At 40.1% G+C, this 26,215-nt stretch overlaps 3 protein-coding genes across 10 annotated transcripts in view; 1 reads left to right on the forward strand and 2 right to left on the reverse strand.

Annotated features, from left to right (window-relative positions):
• Positions 1–409: 409 nt before the first annotated feature.
• Positions 410–17,088, reverse strand: LOC101735618 (tyrosine-protein phosphatase non-receptor type 21). Its single transcript, XM_038019515.2, has 9 exons — positions 16,131–17,088; positions 11,872–12,038; positions 10,991–11,204; positions 7,435–7,592; positions 5,456–6,941; positions 4,889–5,110; positions 4,423–4,590; positions 3,998–4,321; positions 410–3,509 (listed from the first exon to the last, which is right to left on the reverse strand). Exons 1-9 carry the CDS (start codon positions 16,761–16,763, stop codon positions 3,381–3,383), a joined length of 3,501 nt encoding a protein of 1,166 aa, XP_037875443.1. The 5' UTR covers positions 16,764–17,088; the 3' UTR covers positions 410–3,380.
• A 1,051-nt stretch (positions 17,089–18,139) lies between these two features.
• Positions 18,140–24,307, reverse strand: LOC692932 (coproporphirynogen oxidase). Of its 2 annotated transcripts, XM_038019120.2 has the most exons (9): positions 24,147–24,307; positions 23,172–23,397; positions 22,812–22,877; positions 22,214–22,371; positions 21,662–21,792; positions 20,929–21,055; positions 20,435–20,598; positions 19,543–19,712; positions 18,140–18,636 (listed from the first exon to the last, which is right to left on the reverse strand). In XM_038019120.2, the coding sequence occupies exons 1-9, from the start codon at positions 24,227–24,229 to the stop codon at positions 18,520–18,522; spliced, it is 1,242 nt and encodes a 413-aa protein (XP_037875048.1). In that variant the 5' UTR covers positions 24,230–24,307; the 3' UTR covers positions 18,140–18,519.
• A 23-nt stretch (positions 24,308–24,330) lies between these two features.
• The window catches only part of LOC101736018 (syntaxin-binding protein 5), a 235,842-nt gene continuing 233,957 nt past the window's right edge, over positions 24,331–26,215 (forward strand). For all 7 annotated transcript variants that reach the window (XM_038019508.2, XM_062675298.1, XM_062675296.1 and 4 more), the window contains exon 1: positions 24,331–24,979. In XM_038019508.2, the coding sequence (XP_037875436.1) occupies positions 24,857–24,979 (123 nt within the window). In that variant the 5' untranslated portion in view covers positions 24,331–24,856. The remainder of the gene's footprint in view (positions 24,980–26,215) is intronic.

A 26,215-nucleotide genomic window follows, 5' to 3' on the forward strand; every position in this document is an offset into this window, starting at 1 on the left:
ATACATCACAACAGACGAACTCGAAGCTACTAGGGCTGGAAGTTTTGGATACCCGAAAGACAGTTTAAAATGCCCCCCCCCCCAACCACTGCGCTGACAGAAATACAAACTTTCTGTGTACTAAACGACAATTCGATAAACTCTTATTATGTAGGTTGGAAGTACGTATGTAGTAGTTTATCTTTATAAAATTCATTTACAAACACATGAGTTCTAAAGTCTCAGTATAGTTACAACGGCTACCCCACCACATTCAAATCGAAACGCATTGCTGCTTCACGGCAGAAATAGGCAGGGTGGTGGTACTTACCCGTGTGGACTCACAAGAAGTCCTACCACCAGTAAAAAAATACAAACGTCTGCAGGTAACCAAGAACCAGTCCCCAGAATCATTAGTTAAACTCTAAACAACTTTCGCATAACTTTAATTCCGAACACATTTCATAAACACAACACGGGTAAAAAAAATACATATTATACACATTCCATAAAAAAAATACTAAGAAATACTGATATAAATTAATAATAATTAAAAATAACGTTTTAGTACGAAGCTAATCTCATACATCATAATATATAATTTGACTATAAACACTTGTGCGTAAATCGATTTATAATTAAGAGCTGCCGTTTTTTCGACTAGACAGTCACCGAAATTCATTTTAATAATTATATCTAATTTACGATACTTTATTAACAAGCATGCGTAGTTAATGTCTGTATAGAATTTCATTAAAGTTTATCAAAGACAACTGACGATAGGTACGCATTCGGTTATGCAAGATCTAATATTATATTGAATCAATATTAATGTTTGAACAATATTCAGTCGTGGGTAAATGAATTTTATTTATTGCATATACGGGACGAGCTCACAGTCCACCTGGTGTTAAGTGGTTACCGGAGCCCATAGACATCTACAACGTAAATGCCGCCACCCACCTTGAGATATGAGTTCTAAGGTCTCAACATAGTTACAACGACTGCCCCACCCTTTAAACCGAAACGGATTACTGCTTCACGGCAGAAATAGGCAGGGTGGTGGTATCTACCCGTGCGGACACGAGGTCCTACCACCAGTGAACTGTAACAAGTGGCATCTTGTTTGCGCCCTGCACTTGTTGCTGTGGCCCAGTTACACTAAATAATCGGTCAAAGGCAACAGTTGTAACAGAACATTTACAAATAGGATGAACTTTTCTTTGACATACCGTCAGTCAACATACAAAAATTACTATATACAGATCAATGACCCCAAAATGTATCATCTATCTTGAGCTCTTGGAAGCATCGCTTAGTGTGTGGAGGAGCCGAATGCGTACAGTCGGTCGGTATGGGCGGGGAGCGGTTAGCACCCGTGAGCACTTGTGAGCACGTCACGCATTTTAGGAGCAGAGGGCCCGGTCCGCGCCTGCGACTGTCGAACTACGCGCGAAATAAACATTCAAATAACCTTATAGAAAAATGTTTTACAAATATTTAAGTAGTAAAAGTTTGTATAAAAATGCATTTCAGTTTGATAAAAATTCAAACGAATTCTTCTGACGTTCAGCTCTGACTCGCTTCACTTCAAATATTCATGTTGATTGAATTCATTAGTGACGACAGAATCGTAATAGCGATCTTAGTCGACTTAAAACACTTCAATTCATGCACTACACACAGTTTATGTGAAACAATTATTTTAAATCACTAAATAAAATATAGAAGCTAAATAAGAAATACGACGCATGACGTCACACGTGGCTAGTCGTTACGTAATGGAACATGATCTATTTATTACTATTACTTGGTTTTGGCTCCGTGAGCCATCGTGATCCTGCCTGTCGTACACGAAGAATTGTTATGCCTATACAATGAATTCAATCAACCATTTATAAACATCAAAACTCATTAAAATAACATATAAATATTGTAGTAGCCTAAACATTATAAATGTGTACTTAAATTGTATATTTCGTATAAAAAATCTTATAAAAGGCACTCGATTCATCAGATCCCGAACGAATTTCAATAAGGCACATGATCTCACTTATGTTTTAACAAAATAACTAAAACGATAAATAAACACGTGGATTATAATATACTATCTCAACGAAGTGAAACTTCGGCCATGAAACTGCCCACTGTTTATAAATAATATAAGCGTATTGCTACTAAGGGAACTAAGAGTGTGATATGTTTATAATAAAAATAAAATGGCCTAACGAAAAATACCAAACAGTAAAGTTGATTAATATATGAAATACCACAGCGACGACACAGAAGTTTCACTTCGGTTAATTATTAGGGTTAAGCATATTGTGGTTGACAGTTGAAATTAATGTAGAAAAATTTTCAAAGATTTACAATACTTTATAGAATGTATGTAACAATATAGTAACACAATCTAATATATTGGTATCACGCATGTTGTTCCTTTACATCTGCTAGGATACTAATCATTCAACGAGATAAATACAAAATAATTTATTTTGAGGTGACGAATATCAATGAAGTTAGTAAAAAGAAATTGTTACGAGGCTACATTTATACAGATACGAATCGTTACACAGCGCGCCGAGTCTCTTCAGTCTATCACTATGGTTCACCGTGCTTAGTGCGAGTTATTTAACGTTCTCGATAGCGTAAAAGTTATCACAAATTTGTATGGAGCGTTTGCCTACGTTTGCCGCTAGGGGCGCTGTTCCAACTGCATACAAATTAGTTAACTTTAACGCTATCGAAAACGTTAAAAAACTCACACTGATTATTGCACGAGTTGTTTAGCGCTATGATGTGACACAAGTGTTCGCCACGCAAACGTTAATTGAACAAAGAAATCTCATCATGAATCAGATAACCTAGGGGTTTTTAAGTTCTTGCAGTATCCGCATCCCTTATTTTCCTGATCCGTCACTACTAGTATATTTTATTTACGATTTGAATTATAAAATGCGCCTTAAATAGAATTAAAAATTGAGTTAGGGACTTATTGTAAATTATTAGCGACTACTATATACATACATCACTAGACAAATGGTGGTATTTCTTGACAAAAGAAAATTATGATGATTTTTTCAATTGAGCACTTAACGATGGCAGTTGTTTGAACAAACATCAGACACATTTTAGTTTGACATTCAACGGTTACCATTTTCTTTACATTATGTTGATACAGACTGTGGCATTAATGTCGTTTGAAAAGAATATATTCCATTAAACTCGGATGCTATCAACAATACCAAAAGACTTAGAAAGATTGACTGTACTAGTGAACACACTTCAGGCCACATATTTACAAAACATTATCATACTAATCGGACAAGGTCCCAAGTGAGCACCGGTGAGCATGCGTATAAACGAACTTCCATTTAGCGTTCGTCGCGTTCATCTAAAATCTAAATGAGTCTAGAATGTTTCAGATATTGTAGCAGAACTTGGTGGAGGAACTTGTATTGATGAACGTTCTGTATGAGATTCGCTCTCTGCTGGTGCAGCATGCTTATTGTGCGGGGGATGTCCAGCTCCTGCGGACAGGGAGGGGAGTCATTCAGTACAATTATTAAACAGCATTTTGTTTTCCGAAGTCAAACTTCTTCATCAAAAGAGTGAGCAAGAATTTCAAATGAAGATCTTCGATTGTAAAATAAATCGGAAATAACTCTCTCTCTCTCTGAAATCATAGAAGTTTTACTTCTACAACACAACGATACGCTACAGCATACCGACTACCTCGACCTTTTCGTTCGACCAAAATGATAGTTACCATTTTATTTTTATTCAAGTACGTGTATCTGATTTTACATTTTTAGTACTTTTTTAATTTACTTTACTCTGTTGTTGTCAAACATTATACACACTCGTAACCGGAGATGTTCTGTGGTCCCTACAGTTCTCCGTAGTGGTATTTTGTTTTTCGCGATATTTTCTTTTTCTAGTTCATCTCTCATACTAAATCCTGTTCCGTTTCGAAACACGGTCTATGTGAAGGGTTCGTCAGCGCGACGGCGGTTACCTGGTTGTGGTCCAGTATGTCGGTGAGCAGGTCGGCAGCCAGCGCCGTGCCGCTGCGGCCGGCTCCCTCCCCGCAGCAGTACCACGCGGGGCAGGCGCCGCCCACCAGCGGACTGCCCTCCGCCTCCCCCGCCAGACGGAGGGCTTTGATCTCTGACAGGAAATCTAAGAAGTCGTGCAGGTGCTCGGGCACGTGCTGCGCCGTCCAGGCCCGGTAGTGCACGTGCCACAGGTGCCGGGGGGGCCGCCCGCCCGTGGCGCCCACCCGCACGCGAGCCGAGCCCCCCCACGCCGTGCGGGACCAGCGGCCGCACCACACCTCCAGCTGGGGGGAATAAGTAGGGCGTCATGTTAGGTGCCATTACACAGCGAGGGGTTTTTGTTTAAATGATCTCGATGAGACAAGTTAGTGAGAGTTGCGGTTACCTTCCCGTACTCCCTGGAGGAGTTCTCGGGCGGCAGACAGGCGTCGGGGTGGTCCAGCACGACCAGCAGCCGTGCCCCCACGCGCCACACCGCCTCCCACAGCGCCGGACCGCAGCCCGGGCTCAGGGCTCCCACCACGTAGAAACGTTGGCTGCTGCCCACTGTCATCTGTCGGATGTCATTCAAGTATTATCGAGAAATCAATGTAACTTTGAAATTACCTAAATGGGTGAATTGGCTCATGGCCCACCTGACTTTAAATGGGTGTCTGTAGACGTCACAATGAGACACGTGAGGTCGGAGTCTCAACAGTGTCACACGGCAGCCACACCGTTTCCACCGGGAACAAGGAGGCTACAGTACGCCCTGCCTATTGTCGGTCGCTCTGTGCTGATTAATACTCAGTAAGCGTTCTGTAGTCGGGTGGAGACACCGCGGGGTCCGGGGACTGCGCCGACGCACTGACCGTCACGTGCGACGCGTTGACGTAGCCCAGCGGGTTGCCGGGAGAGGGCTGCAGCTTGACCCTGTTGTCCTCGTAGGGCAGGGTCTCGGCTCGCGAGTTGAGACTGTAGTTGTTCGCCAGGAGGGCCGTGTCGCACTCCGCGCCGGCCTCCCGCCCCTTCGGGATCTGTTCGTATGCGAACGCGAGCTGCTCGTCGGACATTTTCCGTTCTAAGATTTGGCACTGCGAAGTCAAAATGGGTCATCGTCAATTGGTTATTTGCAGTTAAGCTTCAGTCGAATGTAAATATTCCCGCGTGACGTATCTAACCGTCATTGAGGAGTCACAGTTAGGAGCAATAGAGAGCAATTGTATATTTGGCACGGAGCAACTGACGTCGACCCTTCATTTAATGTTAGAATGAATCTTTAGGTTTTTTTTTTCAAAGTACTTATGTATTTGATAGTATTCAAGGTGAAAGACGGAGCATTGGTTCTAATTATTTTAAAAGTCAATAAGGCGAAGCTGTTAGCTGTAGCGAATATTAAATGAAGTCACTGGGGAGGTTTAACAGTTCAAGACACTGACCATAGTTTCTTTGGTGATGCTGGGCGGCAAGGGCTGACACTTGGGCAGCCCCGTGGACCAGCGGTGCTTGTTGGCGGGGTGCGGCCCCTTGGCGCGGTCGCGGCCCAGCGTCGCGCTCTTCACGTCCGCGGCCTTGCTCGCCCGGCCCATGAACACTCCCCATCTCCTCCTCTTCTTCTCCTTGCTGCTGACGCTGCTGTTCTTCTCAGTTTCCACAGTGCTGTAGGTCGAGTTCATGATGGAACTGGAGCCAGCACTGGCGTGCGAGAGTGCGGTGTCGTCTGGCCGCACGTCGGGCACGGATATCGAGGTGACGTTGTCGTTCGGTTTGCTGCTCGTGTTGTTGTTGGACAGCTTGTGCGTGGACAGACTTTGGTAGGGCGTCTCGTCGTAGGGCTGGTCGTGCTGGAGCGACAGCCGGTCCACCGACCCTGTGACGTTCTCCAATTCGTCGGTTTTTGTTAACGTGTCGATTTCTTTAGAGCCGCTCGTTTCTTTGACCCGACTTATGATCTGAGCGTTGACGTAGTGGCCGTCCGGGTTGTCCACGTTCACGGGTACGTAGTTGGGCACGTTGGGGGCGTTCTTGGACAAGTTCCCGTGGTTCAGCGTCGGACGTCTGCTGTTGCGTTCGTTGAGACGCGCTATCTCGTCCGTAGTGGTCAGACTCTGGGCCCTGTCCCGAACGACTTGGCCATCGCTCTGCCAGGGCAGGGGGACGTTTTCGTAGATCGGTTCCTGGGCGTTGCTGCTGACTTGCTGCTGAGGTAAAACTAAATGTCTCTGGTAGGGCAGTCTGTGCATCGGCATGGAGTACATGATGTTCCCTCTTTCGTCATAAACTTTTTGGATATTATCTGAAATGTGGTGCGGGTCCATGATGATGTGGGGTTTGGGGTCTAGCACCGACGTCAAGTTGTTGTAAGTGCCGTGGGCCCCAGGCAGCACCCTGCCGTAGTTCACGTGGGTGTTGTTCAGATACGCTAAATACTGCCTGTTTAACGCCGTTCTGGTGGACACCAGATCAGGACTAGAACCAGAAACGTGGGAGTTGATGTACCCCCGGTGGTAATTTAAGGCTTGACTTGCGGCCGCCAGGTCCGGAGTGGAATTGGAAGCCAAGCCGTTGGAAGGGTAAGGAGGGGGCGGTTTGTAAACGTTGACGAAATGTAATTGATTTAAATCCGTCTGCACGTTAGGATTGACTGCGAAGGGGTAGTTCGGGCCGACGAATTTCAAGCCGTAGGCATAGTCGTCAGTGGCAGCCACCCCCTGCGTGAGGGTGTGCCTGGTGACGTCAGGGTAGTGTACCCGGTGTATGTCGGGGTGCGACCCGTATATGAGCGGTTTGGCGGTGGCGGTGACTAGCTGCGTGTGCGCGTGGTGGTTTTGGTATCGGAGCTGTGCTTCGGCCCTTTGCTGGGCGTATTTTTGTTGAATGGCCGTCTCGTAGTCTGGAGCCGGCCGGTACGACGGTAAGAGCGCTCTGAAAATTGTAATATAACTGCCTTTCAGCATCTCTTTTGGATCAAACAAATAAGCATTTTTTTAAAGTGAAACTTTTATTACATAGTCTCAAGCTTTTTCGTCTGTGTGTTGCATGTCGCGTGACGGTCGGCCGCGGAGTAGGGATAAAGTGAAAGGCCCTCGTCAGAGCAGCCAAGGCCAAATGGCAGCGCCTATAGTTCGCAGCAGCTGACCGTGTAGTGTATAGACTATTACTCATTTGTGCCAGTGCTCCACTCTATTTTATTTTTGTTTTTGTCAGTGTTTAATGTAAATGTTGTTTGTCAGAGTTAAATGTGTATAATGTGAAAAAAAGTTTCACTTTTACCGTGGTTTCATAAAACCACACAATCCTTTTTTTAGATTTATTAACATATTTGAAACAAATAGATCGTCGTGTAAATTTGTAGCGCAGTCAGGGCTTACAACCACGCGAAAGGTATTCATGTCCCATACATCCCCCAAATTCTTACCTGTTCCTCTGCAGGGGGTGGGGCTGAGGGTGGTTCTCTGCCAGCTCGAGGCAGGAGGTGGAATGCGCTCGGTGTGCGTTCGTCAGCGGCTCCAGGCGGGACACGCTGCCCGCTTCTCGAACGTCCAACTCCTCGCGGCTCTCTGACAGACCGTGCTCCTTTATGAAGATGACGAGAATTTATTTTAATTTTTAACTAGTAGTCCCCCGGTAGTCTTTTTTTCCTACCTAGGCTGATAGCCTTGAGAGGCTATATCAGCGTCGCCTTAACTAGTAGGTGAGCTCGCGGGGCTCAAACCTGATGACGTTGCTAACACGACTATTCTGAGACCTAAGAACTTATATCTCAAAGTAGGTAGCGGCATTTACGTTGTAGATGTCTATGGTCTCCGGTTACCACATAACAGCAGGTGGGCCGTGAGCTTGTCCACCGAAATAACCAATAAAAAAAATTGTACTCGTAAAAAGAATTTCCGATAAATTGGATGTGTGAAGCAACGAAATAGTTTTTCCTACGTTATGTTTCGCTGACTCACCACGTCACAGCAAGATTCCGCCGAGGAAAATGCTTTCACCGCACGAACGTCGTGTTCACACCAGAACGCGGTAACGACTGAATCGCATTTATTGATGTAAAGACGCAATCGTTAATCGTGAAAGGATTTTTATAAATTCGGAAAGCGTTATTATTTTGTATCTATTATGTTATACAAATTGTCTCGATATCGATTAGAGGGAACTGGCTCTCGCCCCTCCCCCATCTGACAGCCGGAGTTCCGCAAGGCTCCGCGCTCTCCCCGTTATTATTTAGTTAGTTTTAAAATACCACTTCGAGCAGCCCACTCCCTAATAGGCGCGTTAACACCTCCGCCATTCGCCCCATCACTCGCCCATACCGTGGGCCTCGAGGGTCAAATATTTAGGCGTCACCCTCGACAGAGGGATTCCGTCCCCACATTAAAACGGTACACGTCCGTGCCGCCTTCATACTAGGACGCCTCTATTCAATGATTTGCAAGCGAAGTAAATTCTCCCTTCGCACCGATTCTGCGGACCGAATGGTAAACGTAATGGTAAAAGTCGACGTCGCCCTAAGCACGTCATTGCGGATCCTCTTGATCCATTAACGGTACTTTTAGGTATCTCAAGCACCGGTCATCGTCCTCGCCGAACCAGTCGCTTGCGACGAAGGGCTCGGTGAGTAAATTGACCCATAGACACAGCCCACTGAGTTTCTCGCCGGATCTTTTCAGTGGGTCGCGTTTCCGATCCTGAGGTAGATTCTGCGAAGCACTGCTCTTGCTAGGGCCAGTGTTAACAATACCTCCGGTTTGAGCCCTGATAGCTCACCTATATGCTAGGGTAACGCTGATATAGCCTCTCAAGGCTATCAGTATATGTTGATGCACGGACATCGACGATCGCGCCGCGCAGGCGCAGGGAGCAGGACAGCGGCGCGGGGTCGCGGTTTTACACCTTCTTCGACACTTGTTTTACTGTTTTTATAAATTTACCAATCAATATTACATCTATCGTATTATTACAGTCCACCCTTTTATTTCATATCACCGGTCTACACCAGAGCAGTCGAAAACAGTACAGATGAAAAAAAATGTGTGTGTGTGCAAGTCACACACGGTAGAAGAGAAACTTATAAAATATAAAAATAATCGCAAGGGTCAACCACTCCGCAGTGCAATGGAACCGCCTGCATGGTCACGATATCCCGGTATACCGACGCCAGGTAGATATGATTTAGCAAGAGAAATACGAGAACGTCTATCAACTGTGTAACATCTCGTCACCGCGATTCAGGAATTGTTGAATTTACATGCAGCGACAGCTGTTGATAACAAACTAAATAGAAATAAAATAAACATGGCGCGTAACCGAAAAACGTTACATACGTTTTTTCCTCCCTACGTCGATAAAGAAGTTTCACTTCAAAAAAAGAGTAACAGAAACGTTTCGACGCTTGAAAGGCAAACGTGACTAAGCGACAATAACTGCTTTGTACATAAATGATAGGCAATAAGCATATTCGATGCGCAAAAAATATATTTCTAGGTCTATTAAAATCATTTTAATCCTACAGCTAGATTCGTTAAAATAGAATTATTTTCAGGTATTTCAACTTTAAATTAGTCTACTGTAAAGTCAATGAAGTAGGAAACCTATGGAAATGAAACGTCAACCAAAATTTCGTGCCACTGTGACGTCATCTGGCCACAAAACATGGCGGCTTTAGTGCTGTACAAAAGATTTCAATGTTATCAGGTTTTATCGATAAACGTTCTTGGCTCATTTTATTTTAAATATTGTTGAGTATTATTTATTTGTAGAATTTATACTTTAATGGGAAGTAAGTAGGTATATTGTTATGTGCAAATATGATATGATTTAGATGAGTGAAATCTAAGACAAGTTCGTCCTTCGAATTTGCCAAGTAAACGATATGATGATTTTTAAAAGTTGCTACACTGATTTTATAAAGTTGTCGTTTGTCGCAAAACATAAAGTTATGGCGTAGTTCAAAGCCATCAGCCCATTTCTAGCATGCTAAATGTTATCGTATTTTGAGTACGTGTTTTTCTTAGACTATTACAATCTATTTTAATTGTTTTGCTGACTCTAAAGTCCGTAACATACTACCGCAGCGCACCCCAAGGAAGGTGCGCCGCACCATTTGAATCACTTTCGCTTGAGAGTGATTCAAATTTTAAACTTATCAAGGGACCGCGTGAAAAAAAAAACACCTACAGAACATTTATTCATTAATTACAAACGTCATTCCTTGTGACTTCCTCTCTAAAATCACTTAATTATTAAATATTTAACAAATTTACAATAGTGTTTTACTCACTGCGGAATAAAACTATTTTATTTAAATAGTTCCGAAGAGATTTTGTCGATAGCCTTTTTCCCTAAATATCTGAACAGAATGTCTAAATATGTTTTGATGACATATTTTAAAGTGGTATTTATGATTAGTGTCATGATCAATAGATTCCGACCGAAAAATGGATTTTTCGGATGAGGGCTCCATAATGAATTTAAATACATATAGATAATAGTTTTAGGACATCGACTTTCTTGAGATCCTATAAAATACGTTTTAATTATTATTTTTGTATGTTTTAAGCATGATAAATTATGAAATTTTATATAATCAATCATATTAAATCGATATCATAGTCAATAAATAATGTACAACTCAAAACAGACGGCCGAACTGACGTGACAATGACATTTGGCGCGCTAAACATGGCGGATTTTCGGCCTCATTAGACGGAGACGGAGATATTTACGTATATTCATGTTTCATTTTATGTACGCACTGAAATACTGTTATATTGTTTTCCTGCGAGTTAAAGTGCTGAGTAAGAACGAGATAGATATATGTTTATGTATGTGCCTTCAAAATGGGTGCTATTTATATAAGCAATTGTACGTATAGAACAATATGTCGTGTCCCTACTATATAGGTCTATGTGTAAAGTTCACGCATTAGTCACGTTTGCCTTTCAAGCGTCGGTTTGAATATTAAACCGATTTACCTGGAAATGAATGCGGTGGTCGGGTCGCGGCGGCTTGTGGTCACTGAGCGCGGCGCGGTGCTGCATGTAGAAGGTGTGCTGCAGCACGCACATGCGCCACACGTACTTCCCGTCCTCGGGGCTGGCGAGCGTGAAGGTCGCGCTCTCAGTCTGCCGCTGGCACTCGATGCTGAACGTCCGCTTGTGGTTGATTACGTTCGTTATGTCCATCCACCTGGAGAATACGACTGTATGTGGAGAATCTCCGCTTCTACTCTAACTCCAAGAACAAAAACCCGTTCTATCATTTTATCTTCTTCTTATCAGCCCACAGACGTTCACTGCTGGACATAGGCCCCCCCCAAGCCTCGCTAAAAAGACCGATCTTGCACTGCCCTCATCCAGCGGATCCCCGCAAACCTCAATAGATCGTCGGTCCATCTTGGGGGAGGCCTACCTACGCTACGTCTTCCGGTACACGATCGCCACTCAAGAACTTTCATTCATTTTATCTATCAAAGATTAAAAGAAGTATGCAGAAAAGAAAACTATCCTTTTTTCCTTTCGTTTTATCGTCTAAGTTCTAGATTAAATACCTTAATCATTTGAAAGTAGTCTTTAGACATTTGTAGAGTAACAAGGGGGAAAAAATAAATAAATAATGATTGAAGAGAAATATTCCAAGTACTAATAATATTATTATGATTTCAAAAGTTTTTGTTTAAATATGTAAAAATTACAATTGTTTATTTTACTAGCTATAGACAGCCCTATTTATGAAGTAGAGTATAAATTATTGAGAACAGGGGGAGTGGGGAAAAGCCTCCTGCCTATTTTTTTTAATATTGTTGTAGGGTTGTTCTATACATTTTAAATTTTTAAGCAACTTAAGAAGATATTACCTGTAAAAATGAGGTGTATCAGAATTATCGACCAGCACAGTGATACCGGTCAAAGATATGGCAACGGTGACCTCCTTCTGTCCAAGTGGATCCTTCGCTGTGTACAGCTCTTGGCCGTAGCCCCGTAGCTGTTGGCACGTCGTGATGAACCCCTCTTCGGCTTGAGCCTGGAGTAGATGTAACTTATATGGGTTTGTGAAAACAAAAAAACCATAGGATCTATGTGGTCTTAGTTATGTTTCTATTTCTCCACACTTCTCTCAGCCCGTCCATCGCCGAGCTCGTGACAGCTAGGCGCCTTTAAATTTCATTCATGCATCCTCACATTATTTGAGATTAAAGAAAACCCTATCTTTGTCTAGATTTGTAAAGGCCCAAGTTCTATCATATTTACGTAAAGGAAATTGGTGATTTATACGACTTTTAAGATATCTTTAGCTTTCTATAACGTTTTTTTTTTGGTCAGGAGGAAATCGCCGGCGGAGCCCTCCACTGGGATAGAGGGCGGGGCATGTCGGAGTCGAACTGACTAAAACCTCCTGTCGCTCAACAACCAACGTTCAAACCTCGCATGAGACAGAACTTATGAAAAGGCAAAGGGGGGAAAGTGAAGCGTTTAGTGCGGAGCACATCTCTCCCATCACCCTCCCCCTCGGGACACCGGACCGGCAGTCGTCGGCGCCACGACCACCAGTCGTCGGCGCCACGACCACCAGTCCTCTCGGTTCGCAGGCTATCCGAAGCCCGCCTAGATGGCGCCGGTTAGAGTGAGTAGCCTATAGCGAAAGGTATTCTGAATTTTTTTTTACCTCTAAGGTGTGGTGCGACAGGTAATTGTGGCGTTCCATAAAATATTCATCATACATAGCTTTTTCTTCATTTAAAATAATAACAGCTAATAATAACAATTATATAATAATACATAACAATAACAAATACATAATAATTTTTTACTGGTGGTAGGACCTCTTGTGAGTCCACACGGGTAGGTACCACCACCCTGCCTATTTCAGCCGTGAAGCATTAATGCGTTTCGGTTTGAAGGGTGGGGCAGCCGTTAACTATACTGAGACCTTAGAGCTCATATCTCAAGGTGGATGGCGGCATTTACTTTAACGACAGGTGGGATATGAGCTCGTCCACACAACTACGCAATAAAAAAAATTAAGTATTAATAACAATTGCAACATGGGACCTACATAATATATTCTGATTCTAAACAATCACGATTTTCTTCATTATCAACTAGTCTTATGACCCGACCCTTATGATGCCTGTCTACCCGAAAAAAATATTCAGAATTATAAAACATATACAGTTTGAATTTTATGAACAAAAAATCTGAAATTGTATAGGTATCTTCACTAAAACCAGGTGGGCCCTGCTTATCTATGCAGTATTACAGTCATTAAAAACTGTGTCACATCTTGATTGGCCTAACTCATAATGTGTTATCAATACGTTAAAATAACACCACTGATAGCAGTCTGTTTGTTCTAATTTAACCAAATTTAAAATTTCGTACGAATTAAGAGTGCAAGTGTGGGTTTTATTTTGATGACGCCATAAATAGCTTGAAATATTTTTTAGATTTATTTTAGATACTATACTGAGATCTTAGAACTTATATATCGCGATGGGTGGCGCATTTACGTTGTAGATGTCTATGGGATCCGGTAACCACTTAACACCAGGTGGGCTGTGAGCTCCTCCATCCATCTAAGCAATAAAAAAAGGTTATTTTTTATTGTATGCAGTAACGATAGGTATCATCCCCTATGATTAGGTATCATCATACTGTTTATTTCTGCAGTTGCGGTTTGCTTCAAAGGATGGTACATCTGTTATATAGAAAGCAATTGAGACTAAGAGTTCAGGTGTCGAGGCTGATGGTGATACTTCCATTGTGATACTTATGGTTTCCGCTAAACACATAACATAAGGTGGGCTGTGAGCTCATTCAGCCTCATGCGGCTCGTTGGGCTCTGGTCGTCACATAATACGTCACGTCTATACGTATAATACGTCACATACAACATGGCACAGTTCTACCTATCTTAGTGAATTATATGTCCGGCCTGTTAAGTGCGGTGATTCTAAAAATATACAAAAATAAAAAATGAATGCCAATCCAACTTACAGAATTCAAGACAGCTATATAAGACTGTTAAATTTGAATAAATAACGGTACACATACTGTGGAATGTCTGAAGTTAAAATACTTGTGAAGACAAAAAAAGGTTTATCATTATGTATTCTGCCTGTGTGTTCAAATAATATTGTGCCTGCTTATTTAGCTTATCATGAGCAAATAATGTTCTGGGGTTGGAGGTAGACTGTGGTTGTAAATTTTTTTTTTATTTACTTACATAGTTCATTTTATACTTTATGTTATGTATCTCTTAATTGAATTGAACACTTGAATTCATATTGTGGTGTTTATAAACTCCTATAGGCCTTTGACATCAAGAGCTTGAGAGTTTATCAGGTTTCCAGCCTGTTCCAAATAAAAGAAGGACTTTTAACGTTGTTTAATATTTAATGGTTGTGTAATTTTACTATTCAATTTTTAGTGGCTTGGCTCTGCCCTTATCATTGCCAACGTTCATGACCGACGGTAACTTCCACCAAAAGGTGGGCCCTGTGCCTACAAGGGCAGTAAAAAAAACTTCAGACACAGAGAAGTTGCATTATTATAAATTATCCTAACAGATAATGGTGGTGTGAAAATGCTTACACAGCAGGCTCACTATTCATCTGCATTTATTTTTAAAGTACGAAATAATGTACAAATTATCACAGGTGATCATGTGTTAAACACATGCATTAATTGCACAATGATAAAAAGTTTTTGATAAGATTTTTTGGTAATACTGCCATTTGAATTTCGGAATAAGACACTTTATTTTTTGTTTTATTACTATTTGCCTCTTTACCAATTATAGTTTGTAATCAAACTTTCCAGTCCTTGCCTAATTTGAGACATGAGGTCAGAGTCACTTTTGAATATATGGGCAAACATTTTTCTTTAAATTAAAATTCCAACAATCTAATCTAAGACTAATCATTTTAGTCTTACTTTTTTTTTTTTTTTTTTTTTTTTTTTTTTTTTTTTTTTTTTTTTTTTTTTTTTTTTTTTATTGCTTAGATGGGTGGACGAGCTCACAGCCCACCTGGTGTTAAGTGGTTACTGGAGCCCATAGACATCTACAACGTAAATGCGCCACCCACCTTGAGATATAAGTTTTAAGGTCTCAGTATAGTTACAACGGCTACCTCACCCTTCAAACCGAAACGCATTACTGCTTCACGGCAGAAATAGGCAGGGCGGTGGTACCTACCCGTGCGGACTCACAATAGGTCCTACCACCAGTGATTACGCAAATTATAATTTTGCGGGTTTGATTTTTATTACACGATGTTATTCCTTCACCGTGGAAGTCAATCGTGAACATTTGTTAAGTACGTATTTCATTCGAAAAATTGGTACCCGCCTGCGGGATTCGAACACCGGTGCATCGCAACAACGAATGCACCGGACGTCTTATCCTTTAGGCCACGACGACTTCACTAATTATTTCTTAATTATTTCTGGCAACAGCATGGTTGTGCAGGATCCATAATTTTTCAAAATGACTAACTACACTTGTGCAATGAATTTTGTACAATTGTTGAATATACAGACATATTTTTCATAATTTTTTTCTATAATTTGTATGAAATATTAATTTCCAGAGATAATAATGATCATTTTCACTTTGCACCCATTAATGTTGATTAGTGACTGAATCAGAATTATTTGATATAGCAGTAGTAGTAAGTTTTCTCTTCTACTTATTATATAAAATACAGATAACATGACTGCATAATACATATTGTAGTTTATTTCTAAATTAGATTCTAAACGTGTCTGTGATCTTAAAAAATATTAAAATAGAAAAGTAACAGTCAATCTTTTTGTGCTGTGATATGACAAATTATAATTGTATATATTTATATTATAAATTCTTGATTATCTTAAGTTTGCATCATATGCTTTCACTTTCACTTGCACAATTAAATTTCAGGGTAACTTATTTCATGAAGTTAAGGAAAAATAATTATGTACTACTCTATAACAGCTCTGTAAATTTTACTAACTCTAAAAATAAATCGAACTGTTTGGTTTTAAATATGATCTGATATTAGTTAAAATACTGTTGATATGTTTTTCAGTTTTAAATGATAGTACTTGTAACTATTATCATCATAGCACTTACTTGGGACATATTATGTAGGGCTATATGTTGTTGAATTACAGCTTCTGTTAGCCACTCTAACCTCCCCGTCTCAGCTAGAGTGCTGCCGTCAATAATCTGTCCTCCATCGACAATTTGCTTTGGAAATGTTAACAGATTCTTTAAATACTCCACTGTATGCCTCTCTCTATCATGATTGCCATACTCAGCTTGTCTACTATATGATGCTAATATAACGGCTTGCTGACAGTCGCAGATCAAACGTCCTTCAATCAGATCATTTTTCAACTGTAAAAAATAGTGGTACCGAGTAACTTCATCTGTGATTAAATTGGTCCCATTGATCACATAGTACATGACGCGTAGGTATAGTTGGTGGGAGGACGCATGTTTCTCTAGCTGACGTTTGAGCGGCCTGTCTAGCTGTACCCATCGAGCCTGCTGATTCCTGTTGACATACCGAAGACCAAAAAATTCAGGCTGGTTTATCGCCTGTCGCTGACACACGTTATCCAAGCACTCCTGTCCAGAGCTGTCCACGGACAGCGTACAGTCCGCCACACCTCCATCTAGAAGTTCGACGCTGATCACGAATAAACTCTTCGAAGCGACGTTGTATTGCCGAGTTTTCTTCAACTTCAACTTAAAAGGCATCTTCCTCGCTTATCCAGCGCCGATTTGCAATAACATCACATAGGGAATAAACGTTAGATTACATTTATGGTGAAAGAATGTAGAAAACGTATATATGCATCCGTTACGCGCGCCACATATTTTAATATATCGCCAATTACATTTGTATATGTTTTACGATTTTTATTTCATACAGAGAGTTGCAAGGAGGGTAACGTGTTAGTTTAAAGTATTTACAATATTTTTTGTCGGGAAAACAAATAAAAACGTAAACGAAAATAAAATCCACATTCACAACATTGCGGCCATCGCATTTTAATGACACAATCTGTGTTGCCCGTAATCTCGCACGAATGGCTACTAATTAACAATATTAATTTGCAGTATTTGGAAGTCGCCGTGGTTTAAAGGATAAGATGTCCGGTGCATTCGAGTGATGTGATTGCACCAGTGTTTGCGAATGCGAATTTCGTAGGCAGGTACTATTGTTTAAAAAATACGAACAATGTATTAACAAATGTCCATCCTGTGATCTCGCTCTGGTAGATACCAAAACCCTGCCTATTTCTTTCGTAAATTAGTAATGCTATTCTAAAGATATGTCTCAAAGTGGGTGGCGTTTACGTTGTTGATTTCTATGAGCTCTGGTAACCACTTAACACCAGCAAGTCAAATCATTTTTTTTATATATAAGTATATTTTAAATTTTATTATTATTTGCACCCTTGGTATCGATAGATCTTTACCAGCGCAGTAGTAATTTTTCAATGCTCTTTTTGCAGAAGCCAGGGGGTGGGAACCAACAAACTCTTCAAGACTTTTGTACTAGCTCTCAGATATTGAATTTTTTCCCTGCCTTGAAGTTGCTCAAGCTTTGGAAAAGTAGAAGCCTGTTGGGACAAGGTCTGGTGAGTAGGGTGGATGACGCAAAACTTCCAAACCTAGCTATAAGTATGTTGTGTCGTATGAAATCCAACGCTGTTGTTAATGCGGCATTACTGCAGCGACGGAACTCTTATTTTTATCCATATTGATGTCCATTGATATCCATGTTGTCCATATTGATAAATAATATACAAATGTAGAGAAAAAAAACTAATCCATACAAATAGGTTTTGAAAATAGAATTCATATTTTTAAAATAAAATTTCATACATTACGTTTCAAGTACCAAAACCTCAACTTCATAGGTAAAAATCGATTATTTTTATTGTCCATGTAGTTAGAAAACTTGATAATAAGTAGTCACTCGTCACTCATGAACATCACCAATGCCAGAAGTACAGCCAATCTGCTGCCTATTGCTAAATGTTTTGTTATACTGATTGCTATAACAAGAGTCACAAAACTTTGTAAGTTATATCAAAATGAAAGGATTACAATAAATAAGACATGTCTCCCCAAAGAACCAATTTATTTACAGCCAGTACAGAAAATATTTGATTTTGACATGATTCCAAGTTTCTAATTTTATCCCGTAACCAACTAGCAAATATTTAACTATCCATCTAAATAAACATTCTTAAATAACGGTTGTTTTTGTAAAGCTATGAAATGTTTATGACAAGTTTTATGAACCGATACAGTCCTCCAAAATAGTATACTTTTATATTTCGTGAGTATTACAAATCCGTCAAGGGCCTCTGTGTTGCCACATTAAAAATGCCGACTTGGTCGGAAGTGTAATTTAAGCAGTATTGTATATTCCAAATATGTCTTGCATCTTCTTTGTTAGACTTCAAAATCGATACTGATATTTACAATAATACTATTTGCTCTATGCATTAGACCGCTTTTTATCCTCTATTTGAAGCCAATCTTTAGGTTCTTTTAGGATTTTCAACAGTTTTTCTTCTTCAGAGTTCGGTTGGACTTGGTGCATATATTCCCATTTCTAAAAATATAAAACAGATTATTTTTACATTTTACTTAATAACTTCAAATGAGTAATTGCCTATTTGTTTATCTAAATAAATACATTTTGTGCTTCTCGGCAATGGCTTCAGGTATTTGGATAAATCTTATATTGCAATACATGGCACCTTCAAACGTTATGCGACAGCATTACAACTTTACCTATAATAATACTTTTATGTTTAATGTTACGTTTTTTGAGAGATGTCTTAAACATCATAATGATAATTTGAAAGTAAAATGTTAGTGAAGTTCGGCCGTATGTGTACATTTATTAAATGTTCTAATTTACGACATTCATAAACATACGTCCTCGCGATAGGGGCTCAGAGATTGTCGGAGATTGTTGTAGGTCAAGAGGAAGACGCCTACACGTTGGGGGTGGTAGGGAGGGTATGTCAGAGTTAGACAAATTAAACCCCCAGTCGCACAACCCACATTCGAGCCATCAGTGCGGTCATTCATCAATCGGTTGCTCTTTCGTAAGATACGCGTGGAGCAGTTTACACGTAGTCTTTTGACGGAGAGGACCCGAAACACTTTGGGTGCTAAGATTTGGTAATCCTTAGTTTCATTATAATCTTTAATTACTTTTTCAGCAAAGTTGCTAAAATGTACTGAACTGCTCGGAAGAGGTCGAGAAGCAATATCTAACGATTTTTCAACACTCATGCCCTTACAGACATTAAATTATTTATAATTCATCATTAACATATGTTCAATCCCTAAGAACTAAATTTGAAAAATAAAAATATTCATAATATGAAAGTATGTCATTCTACCAATATAAAAGTTCTGAATCACGGGTGTTATCGGCACACGGAAAAACTACCAGTTTAGCAGTTTAGACTTCTGTAGCACAAATATTACTATTCCAAATACTTACAGCGTTAAGGGGAAGCGACATCAGTATTGATTCGTATCTAGCTTCAGGAGTGTGCAGCCCAAACTTTGTTCCTCTGTCGTATATGAGATTGAACTCCACATATCTCCCTCGTCTGAGCAACTGCCATTGACGCTCGTGGTAGCCGTAAGCGTCGTCTTTGTGCTTCTTAACTGGTATCAAGAATAGTATATTATATTTTCTATTTTCACATAATAATATATTTTATTCATAAAGTTTGATATTTGGTAATTCAACAGGATATTTCAAAAAGATCAATGAAATCTTGCACCTGACTTTAAAAAAAAACTCAAGATTAGTTTTTGGGGTTCAACTCAAGTCGGCGATTAGTTTTTCTATATAATACTGACCAGGCTACTCCGCATCTATACCAGCAAGTTCGTCTAGTTTCAGAAGTGTGGCGGGTAGCCATCATACAATACAAGATAATTGACAGATGTTTGAATCTCGCTTACGAGATTTTCAACATAAGCTTACATATATGTATACAAGTTCCGAACAACAACATACGGACCGTCGGTCTACCGAGCAATATCACCCGCTCGGTGGAAGGTCTTCCCTTTGTCTTATACCTACAAGAAGTGTTTTTTTTTTTAAATATACTGTGATAGATGGTTGATGACAACTTGTTAAGTAGTATAGTTAAGATCGAAGTCTTCATTTATAAAATAAATACACATTCCATAGTCGGTGTCTGATCTACATTTTCTAGTTAGGTTACATGCCCTAGATGAGTCTGGATGTATATATCGATCGAGACTATATTAAGTAGAATTAGACTCTGATTAAAATGGCTTCAAGTAAGCCGGAACATATTTGGCTGAAATATGAATACAGCGTGCTTAGGTCTCCCAAGCGAACTCTAAGCTCTCACCTAGAGGCACGTAGCTGGGTATGACTGCTTCAGCGCAGGAGGTGACGAAGGCGAAGGCAGCTTGCTGGTTGGGAGTGTCCAGGTCATCAAAGAATATCCCTCCGACCCCTCGCCTTTCACCGCGGTGGGGAATGTAGAAGTAATCATCGCACCATTTCTTGAATCTGAAGATTATTTAAATATGTTACAGGAGTTAATAAAATATAAATAAAGATTTACATTAAAGTAACACTTACTTCATCCAGACTTTACTTGCTTTTATAAAAAAAAATGTATTTTTTTTAAATTATGACTAGTATACTAGGTAACTGCAAATCCGCACCAGATTTGACAAATAATTAAATATCCTGAACTAATTAAAGCAAAAATTTGTGGAAGTTAAATAATGGTGTTTATAAAAATGAAACTAAAGGAATACCAAACAATTATTTTTTTAGCATCATCGAGTGGGAATTGGAGCCACCGTTGAGTGAAGAAATGGCTGATCTTACTACCTAGCATAATACGATGAATCGTGATCGTCACACGCGTGCTTCAAGGTTAGATGGAAGTGAAGAGCGTCGTCCTCGTTCAGATAATACGGGGTCAGATCGGTGCCGCCTCCGAACCACCACTGGACCCCTGATCGTGAAATAGAATTTTGTTAAAAGAGTGCCCTTATTTTAGCCAGTATTCCGCGTACGAGTTTTTTTTAATTTTTATTGCTAGATGGTTGGACGAGCTCACAGCCCACCTGGTGTTAAGTGGTTACTGGAGTCCATAGACATCTACAACGTAAATGCGCCACCCACCTTGAGATATAAGTTCTAAGGTCTCAAGTATAGTTACAACGGCTGCCCCACCCTTCAAACTGAAACGCATTACTGCTTCACGGCAGAAATAGGCAGGGTGGTGGTACCCACCCGCGCGGACTCACAAGAGGTCCTACCACCAGTAAAGTTTTGCGTTTATCTGAGGATTTTACTTACACAAATGGATTGAGTAAGAGTACGAATTGGAAAGTAAACGTGAAATTTTAATTTCAACTTTAAGCCACAACCACTTCAGAGGCACTCTGACTTTGCAATTCAGAAAATAAAGTGTGCAATATTTTTTATTTTTTTATTGCTTAGATTTCTAGTTGATTTTATTATTTTCGGTGTCATCAAGTTTTGGATAAAACTGTGAACGCTATTTGGTAGCTGGGTAGAACGCTCGTTGTGTGTCATTTAAACCACGATCGCTTACCATTCTTATCCTGGACCTCAAAGTATCTATAGTTGAAGTGGATGGTGGGGACCATGGGGTTCCTTGGGTGGATGACGGCACTCACACCGGCTGCAAAAAACGGGAGCTCTGCGTTTTGTAGATTCTTGCCTCTGGTAAAAAGTTAATTTATTTAAATAATTTTCTATATTAGGTTATGCTGATTGACCGGCTATTCTATCATTAACTATTTGTATATATTATTAAGAAGCTGATAGTTGTGAGCAATTGTCAACACAATTCCTGTTATAAATCGTATTAGACAGATTAATGTACACAATGAATAATGATGTTATGAATCATTCAATGACTTTTTATGATGATTTTAAATTATAGTATGATCCTGATATTTTTGCTGATACTGTTGCAAGCATCATGATCATAGTTAGTGTAACTGTGAAAATCATTAAATAATAGTAATTACAATGAATGTTATAAAGATTTAGCTGAAATATTTCCTACCTAAAAGGCAGGATCAACAGTTCTTATTGTTCTAATCTTGTAGCAAACATTTTAAAAACTATAAGTATATACCTGCTCCGCATCTGCTGAATGGCAGCTGGAGGAAGTTTCCCGGAGACAACTGATATATTCACTCCTGCTTTCTCAAAGACTCTGCCGTCTTGTAGAACACAAGTGATTCCACCACCTCCTTCTTTACGGGTCCATCTGTCTACTGTAAACTTTGCTTCCTGTAAGATACATTGACAAACGGATTTATAACTTTCACTATTAGTTATTAATAGTTATTTCAAATCAGAGGATGACATTGAGGGGTGGAATACAATGTGTGTTTATAATGAGTGACTGCATACTGAAACATTTGCAACAACATTTATTACTTGACTACTAGCTAATATGTTTAATTTGTTTCAGATAATCACTGTCTTATGATATATATATATTCTTCTTTCTTTCCTATTACCCTCTGCTGGGGTCTAATAGTTTATATTATACCCAGGTACATAATTAATGTCAAAGGGATCACCAGATTATTACTAGACTCATTAATGAAAGGCAAGTCACAGTATTGCAGCAATATTGAGGAAAGCAGTGTGAGGCCAGTATAGTTAGGGTCATCTGGGAGGAAAGAGGAGTTCACTAATAAACAACAATTAAAACTACTCCATACCGGCCATGTCATGTAAACATCATTGTCAAAATCATAATCTTCCACAGATTTTTCATCTTCCCATGCCTACAAAAAATAATATGTCAAACACTTTTTTGTGAATTTTAGAGCTCTGCCACACATTGGCATGCACACAATATTATAAATGATGAAGCATTTTGAAATATTTTTTTTGGATGGCAAACTCTGGCATTGAAGAAATCCAGTGCTGAGTGGTTACCAGACATTATGGATACCACAAAAGTTGAGACATGAGGTAAGGGTAACTTACCCTTTAATTCTGACAACATGATTCCCCAAAAGATCCAGCAACATACATTTATTTTTATTTTTATATTTAAAATTAATAACAAAGTTTACCTTGTCTTCCTCTTTCTCCAAAGCCCTGCAGAATTCTGCTTGAATCCTCATGATGAGTAATTCCATTTGTGTCTTCATATCATCTTTGTTTTGCTCTAATTGTTCAACTGGTGTGATTGGGTTTGCCATATAGTTCTTAAGTTGCATTATTTCTTTCATTTTTGCTTTACTTTGGTATTGATTGTAAGCTACAATACCTGTGCCAAGGACAGCAGCACAGTATAATCTGTGGGGATTACAGAACATAATCACAAACTTTTGCTGTTCCTTCAGATATAGACATAAAATAATGCTACATTATATACTATTGTATAGTACTGGCTTTAAGCTAGTCAGCCATTTAGAAAGTGGATATTTTTTTGGAAATAGAGCAAAACAAGGCTTATCTGCTTCTTTCAAAAGCACATTAAAGTTTCTATAAATTCCCAGCACTTAACTGATGATTATTTTTGAAATTCATTAAACAACTAAGTTCAGCTAAAGAGTCAAGTGATAAAAGCAAAACAAAATAACATTTTTAGACCAAAAACAAAGACTTTAATTTAAACAACACATTTTGTTCATGGGCTCCCTTGATTCTGTTAATATCAATCGTATGTGTACATAATGCTTTAAGTTAAAGTAATGTAAAATATCTAATAATCTTTAATAAATCTTTTTTCAACTACAAATGTATTGAACACATTACTTTTTTGTGGATTACAGATAATATCGCTTGTATTGGGTGGCAATTGGGTGGTTTTATATTATGGTAATTTGGTAATTTTGGTATGTTGTCAAGCAATTATATTTGATTTGTAATTTTTTTTTGCGATATATTCTTACAGCCTATTACATTACAGTAAGTATATGTTATTTTTATTAGCCTATTTAAGGTTTATGTACTTATTGCGGAACCAAGTGTATTGAAGTGTATTGCCGGTGATGTTTACATTTATCCGATGGTCTTTATGGCAGCTAATATAGAAAACTTACCTTAATGGTCGATTTTTAATCTTCTTATAAGTTCCAACATAACTTAGCGTTTGAAAACTTCGAAAAAGTATATTGAACGACATTTTCTCAAGGAATTAAAAGTAAAAAAATATTCCGGAATCATTAACAATCATAAAACGTAGGTTACCTATTTTTGATCTTTTGTTTTGACAGGTCAAGAACCTGGTGACAGCTGAAAGGTGGCTCACGTCAGGCGTGTTGACATAGTGAGCGCCTCCTGGTGGGCGCACGTGTTGCACTCGGTTATCAGCTGTGTATTTAAGTTCCGCAAGTTCACGTATACAAAGTATACTCGCAATATTTGTTCATCTCTTTTCGCATCGAGGCCGGGCGCATCGATTACGGGCCGCTAGCTCTTTCCGGCCAGTCGAGACCGGTCTCTGAACGACGGCGTATCGTGAGTGCGCGTGTGCATCGTTGGCTCCGGTATCGATCCCTCGGCGGAGCCGCATTGCCGTACATTCCGGAGGCGGTGCCTCGCCTAGTTTTCGTCGATCGTCGGCGTGGCGGGCGCGTGTCGGCGTCGGCGACGGCCCGGGCGGCCTGCGCAGTGGAGACGACGCGTGCCATCACTCGACTATCCTTTCTTCCGCCAAAACCGGCTCGCTGTCCGCGGCGGACGGCTGTGATGTAGCCGCGGCCGGCGCGAGCGGCTCTCGGACAAAGGATCCGCGACTCGAAACTTCACGATGAAGAAGTTCACGTTTAAGGGGGTTCTGGACGGGTTCCGCAGCTCCATGCAGGCGGCTCCGCGGGGCACCGAGCAAGAGATCCAGGAGACGCTGCGTCCTGAACACTTCCAAGTTAAAAAGGTGAGTGGTATCGTTTCGGCCGGCGGTTCCGCGGATAATGCGAGATGCGGCCGCGGTTTACGACTAGCGCTCGGGAGAGGGGCACCACGCTCCGCCTGTCCCTTATTTATAAAATCAACTCGCAACGCCGCCGCTTGCGTGCAGCCTCTGTTGTGTAAACTACAGTGACACATCGCACGCCTGCCGACTAGAGACCAAACAATGTCTTTCCGCCTTATCGGAATGCAATAATATTTACATTTTTATCAGGGAAAAGGCAACGTTTGTGGCGCAGTGAATATAGTTAGATGGACATTAGCCGATGGTACTGCGACGGATCGTGGTCGCCGTGGCTTACGTCAGCGTGTGACCCTGACCATCTAATCTGTTGCCGTTATGCCACAACAAATGTAATCTGGTTATTATGCTGCCTACACGTTGCGGCGACCTTCTGTCGTTTTGCCTTGTGATTGCTCAGTTTCAAGACTGATTGTTTCAGAATTTTTAATATTATTTTTTCAAATTAATACAACCCGTGGGCGGCGGAATACTGATCATAATATTGAACTGATAACAGATTAGATAACAGCTGCACTCAATAATGCTTTTGCCACAAAACTTGTTTGTGGAAAATTGCAGGGTAATTGTTTCGTCTTCGTTATCCTTTTATGCTGCGTCGGAAAGCCTTATTTTGTTTATTGTGTAGTACTCAATACCTGATTTGCTATATGTATAATTATTAAATGTTAATAAAATTCGAATTGTCGCTGTATGAAGCAAAGTGTACGATATTTCTTCATGTTACGGTCGATTGCCCTATTTAACGCGATTCAAATATATTTTTCAACATGAAATGCGAGGCAAAACTGTAATGTAATTATAAAGTAGTTTTGTTTTAATGGCGTAGTCCATAGTTCCAATTTGAATTTAGCCCATTGTTTTGGTCGGAAGTTGATAGTAGCATTGCGTGCAGCTATCTGTTCATATAAACTGACCACCTCAAGAATATATTGAAATATCAACTTAAATTGGAAAATTGAACACAATTTTTGGTAAACTAAAACACATCTACATTTTTTTTAAATAAAATACGATAGGTACTTTGTTTTCTACTTTCCCACGTCCTTACGGATCCATCAGATCCAATCCAATCCAAACTCTTGCATTACCTTCAGCTCTAACACTAGCAGGCTGAGGAAACCCGGTAAGCGTACTCGTCGAACTCGACAAAGAGGTCGACGTGCAACCTAACCCATG

Source organism: Bombyx mori, chromosome 23 (genome assembly GCF_030269925.1).
Source record: "Bombyx mori chromosome 23, ASM3026992v2".
Lineage (NCBI taxonomy): Eukaryota > Metazoa > Arthropoda > Insecta > Lepidoptera > Bombycidae > Bombyx > Bombyx mori.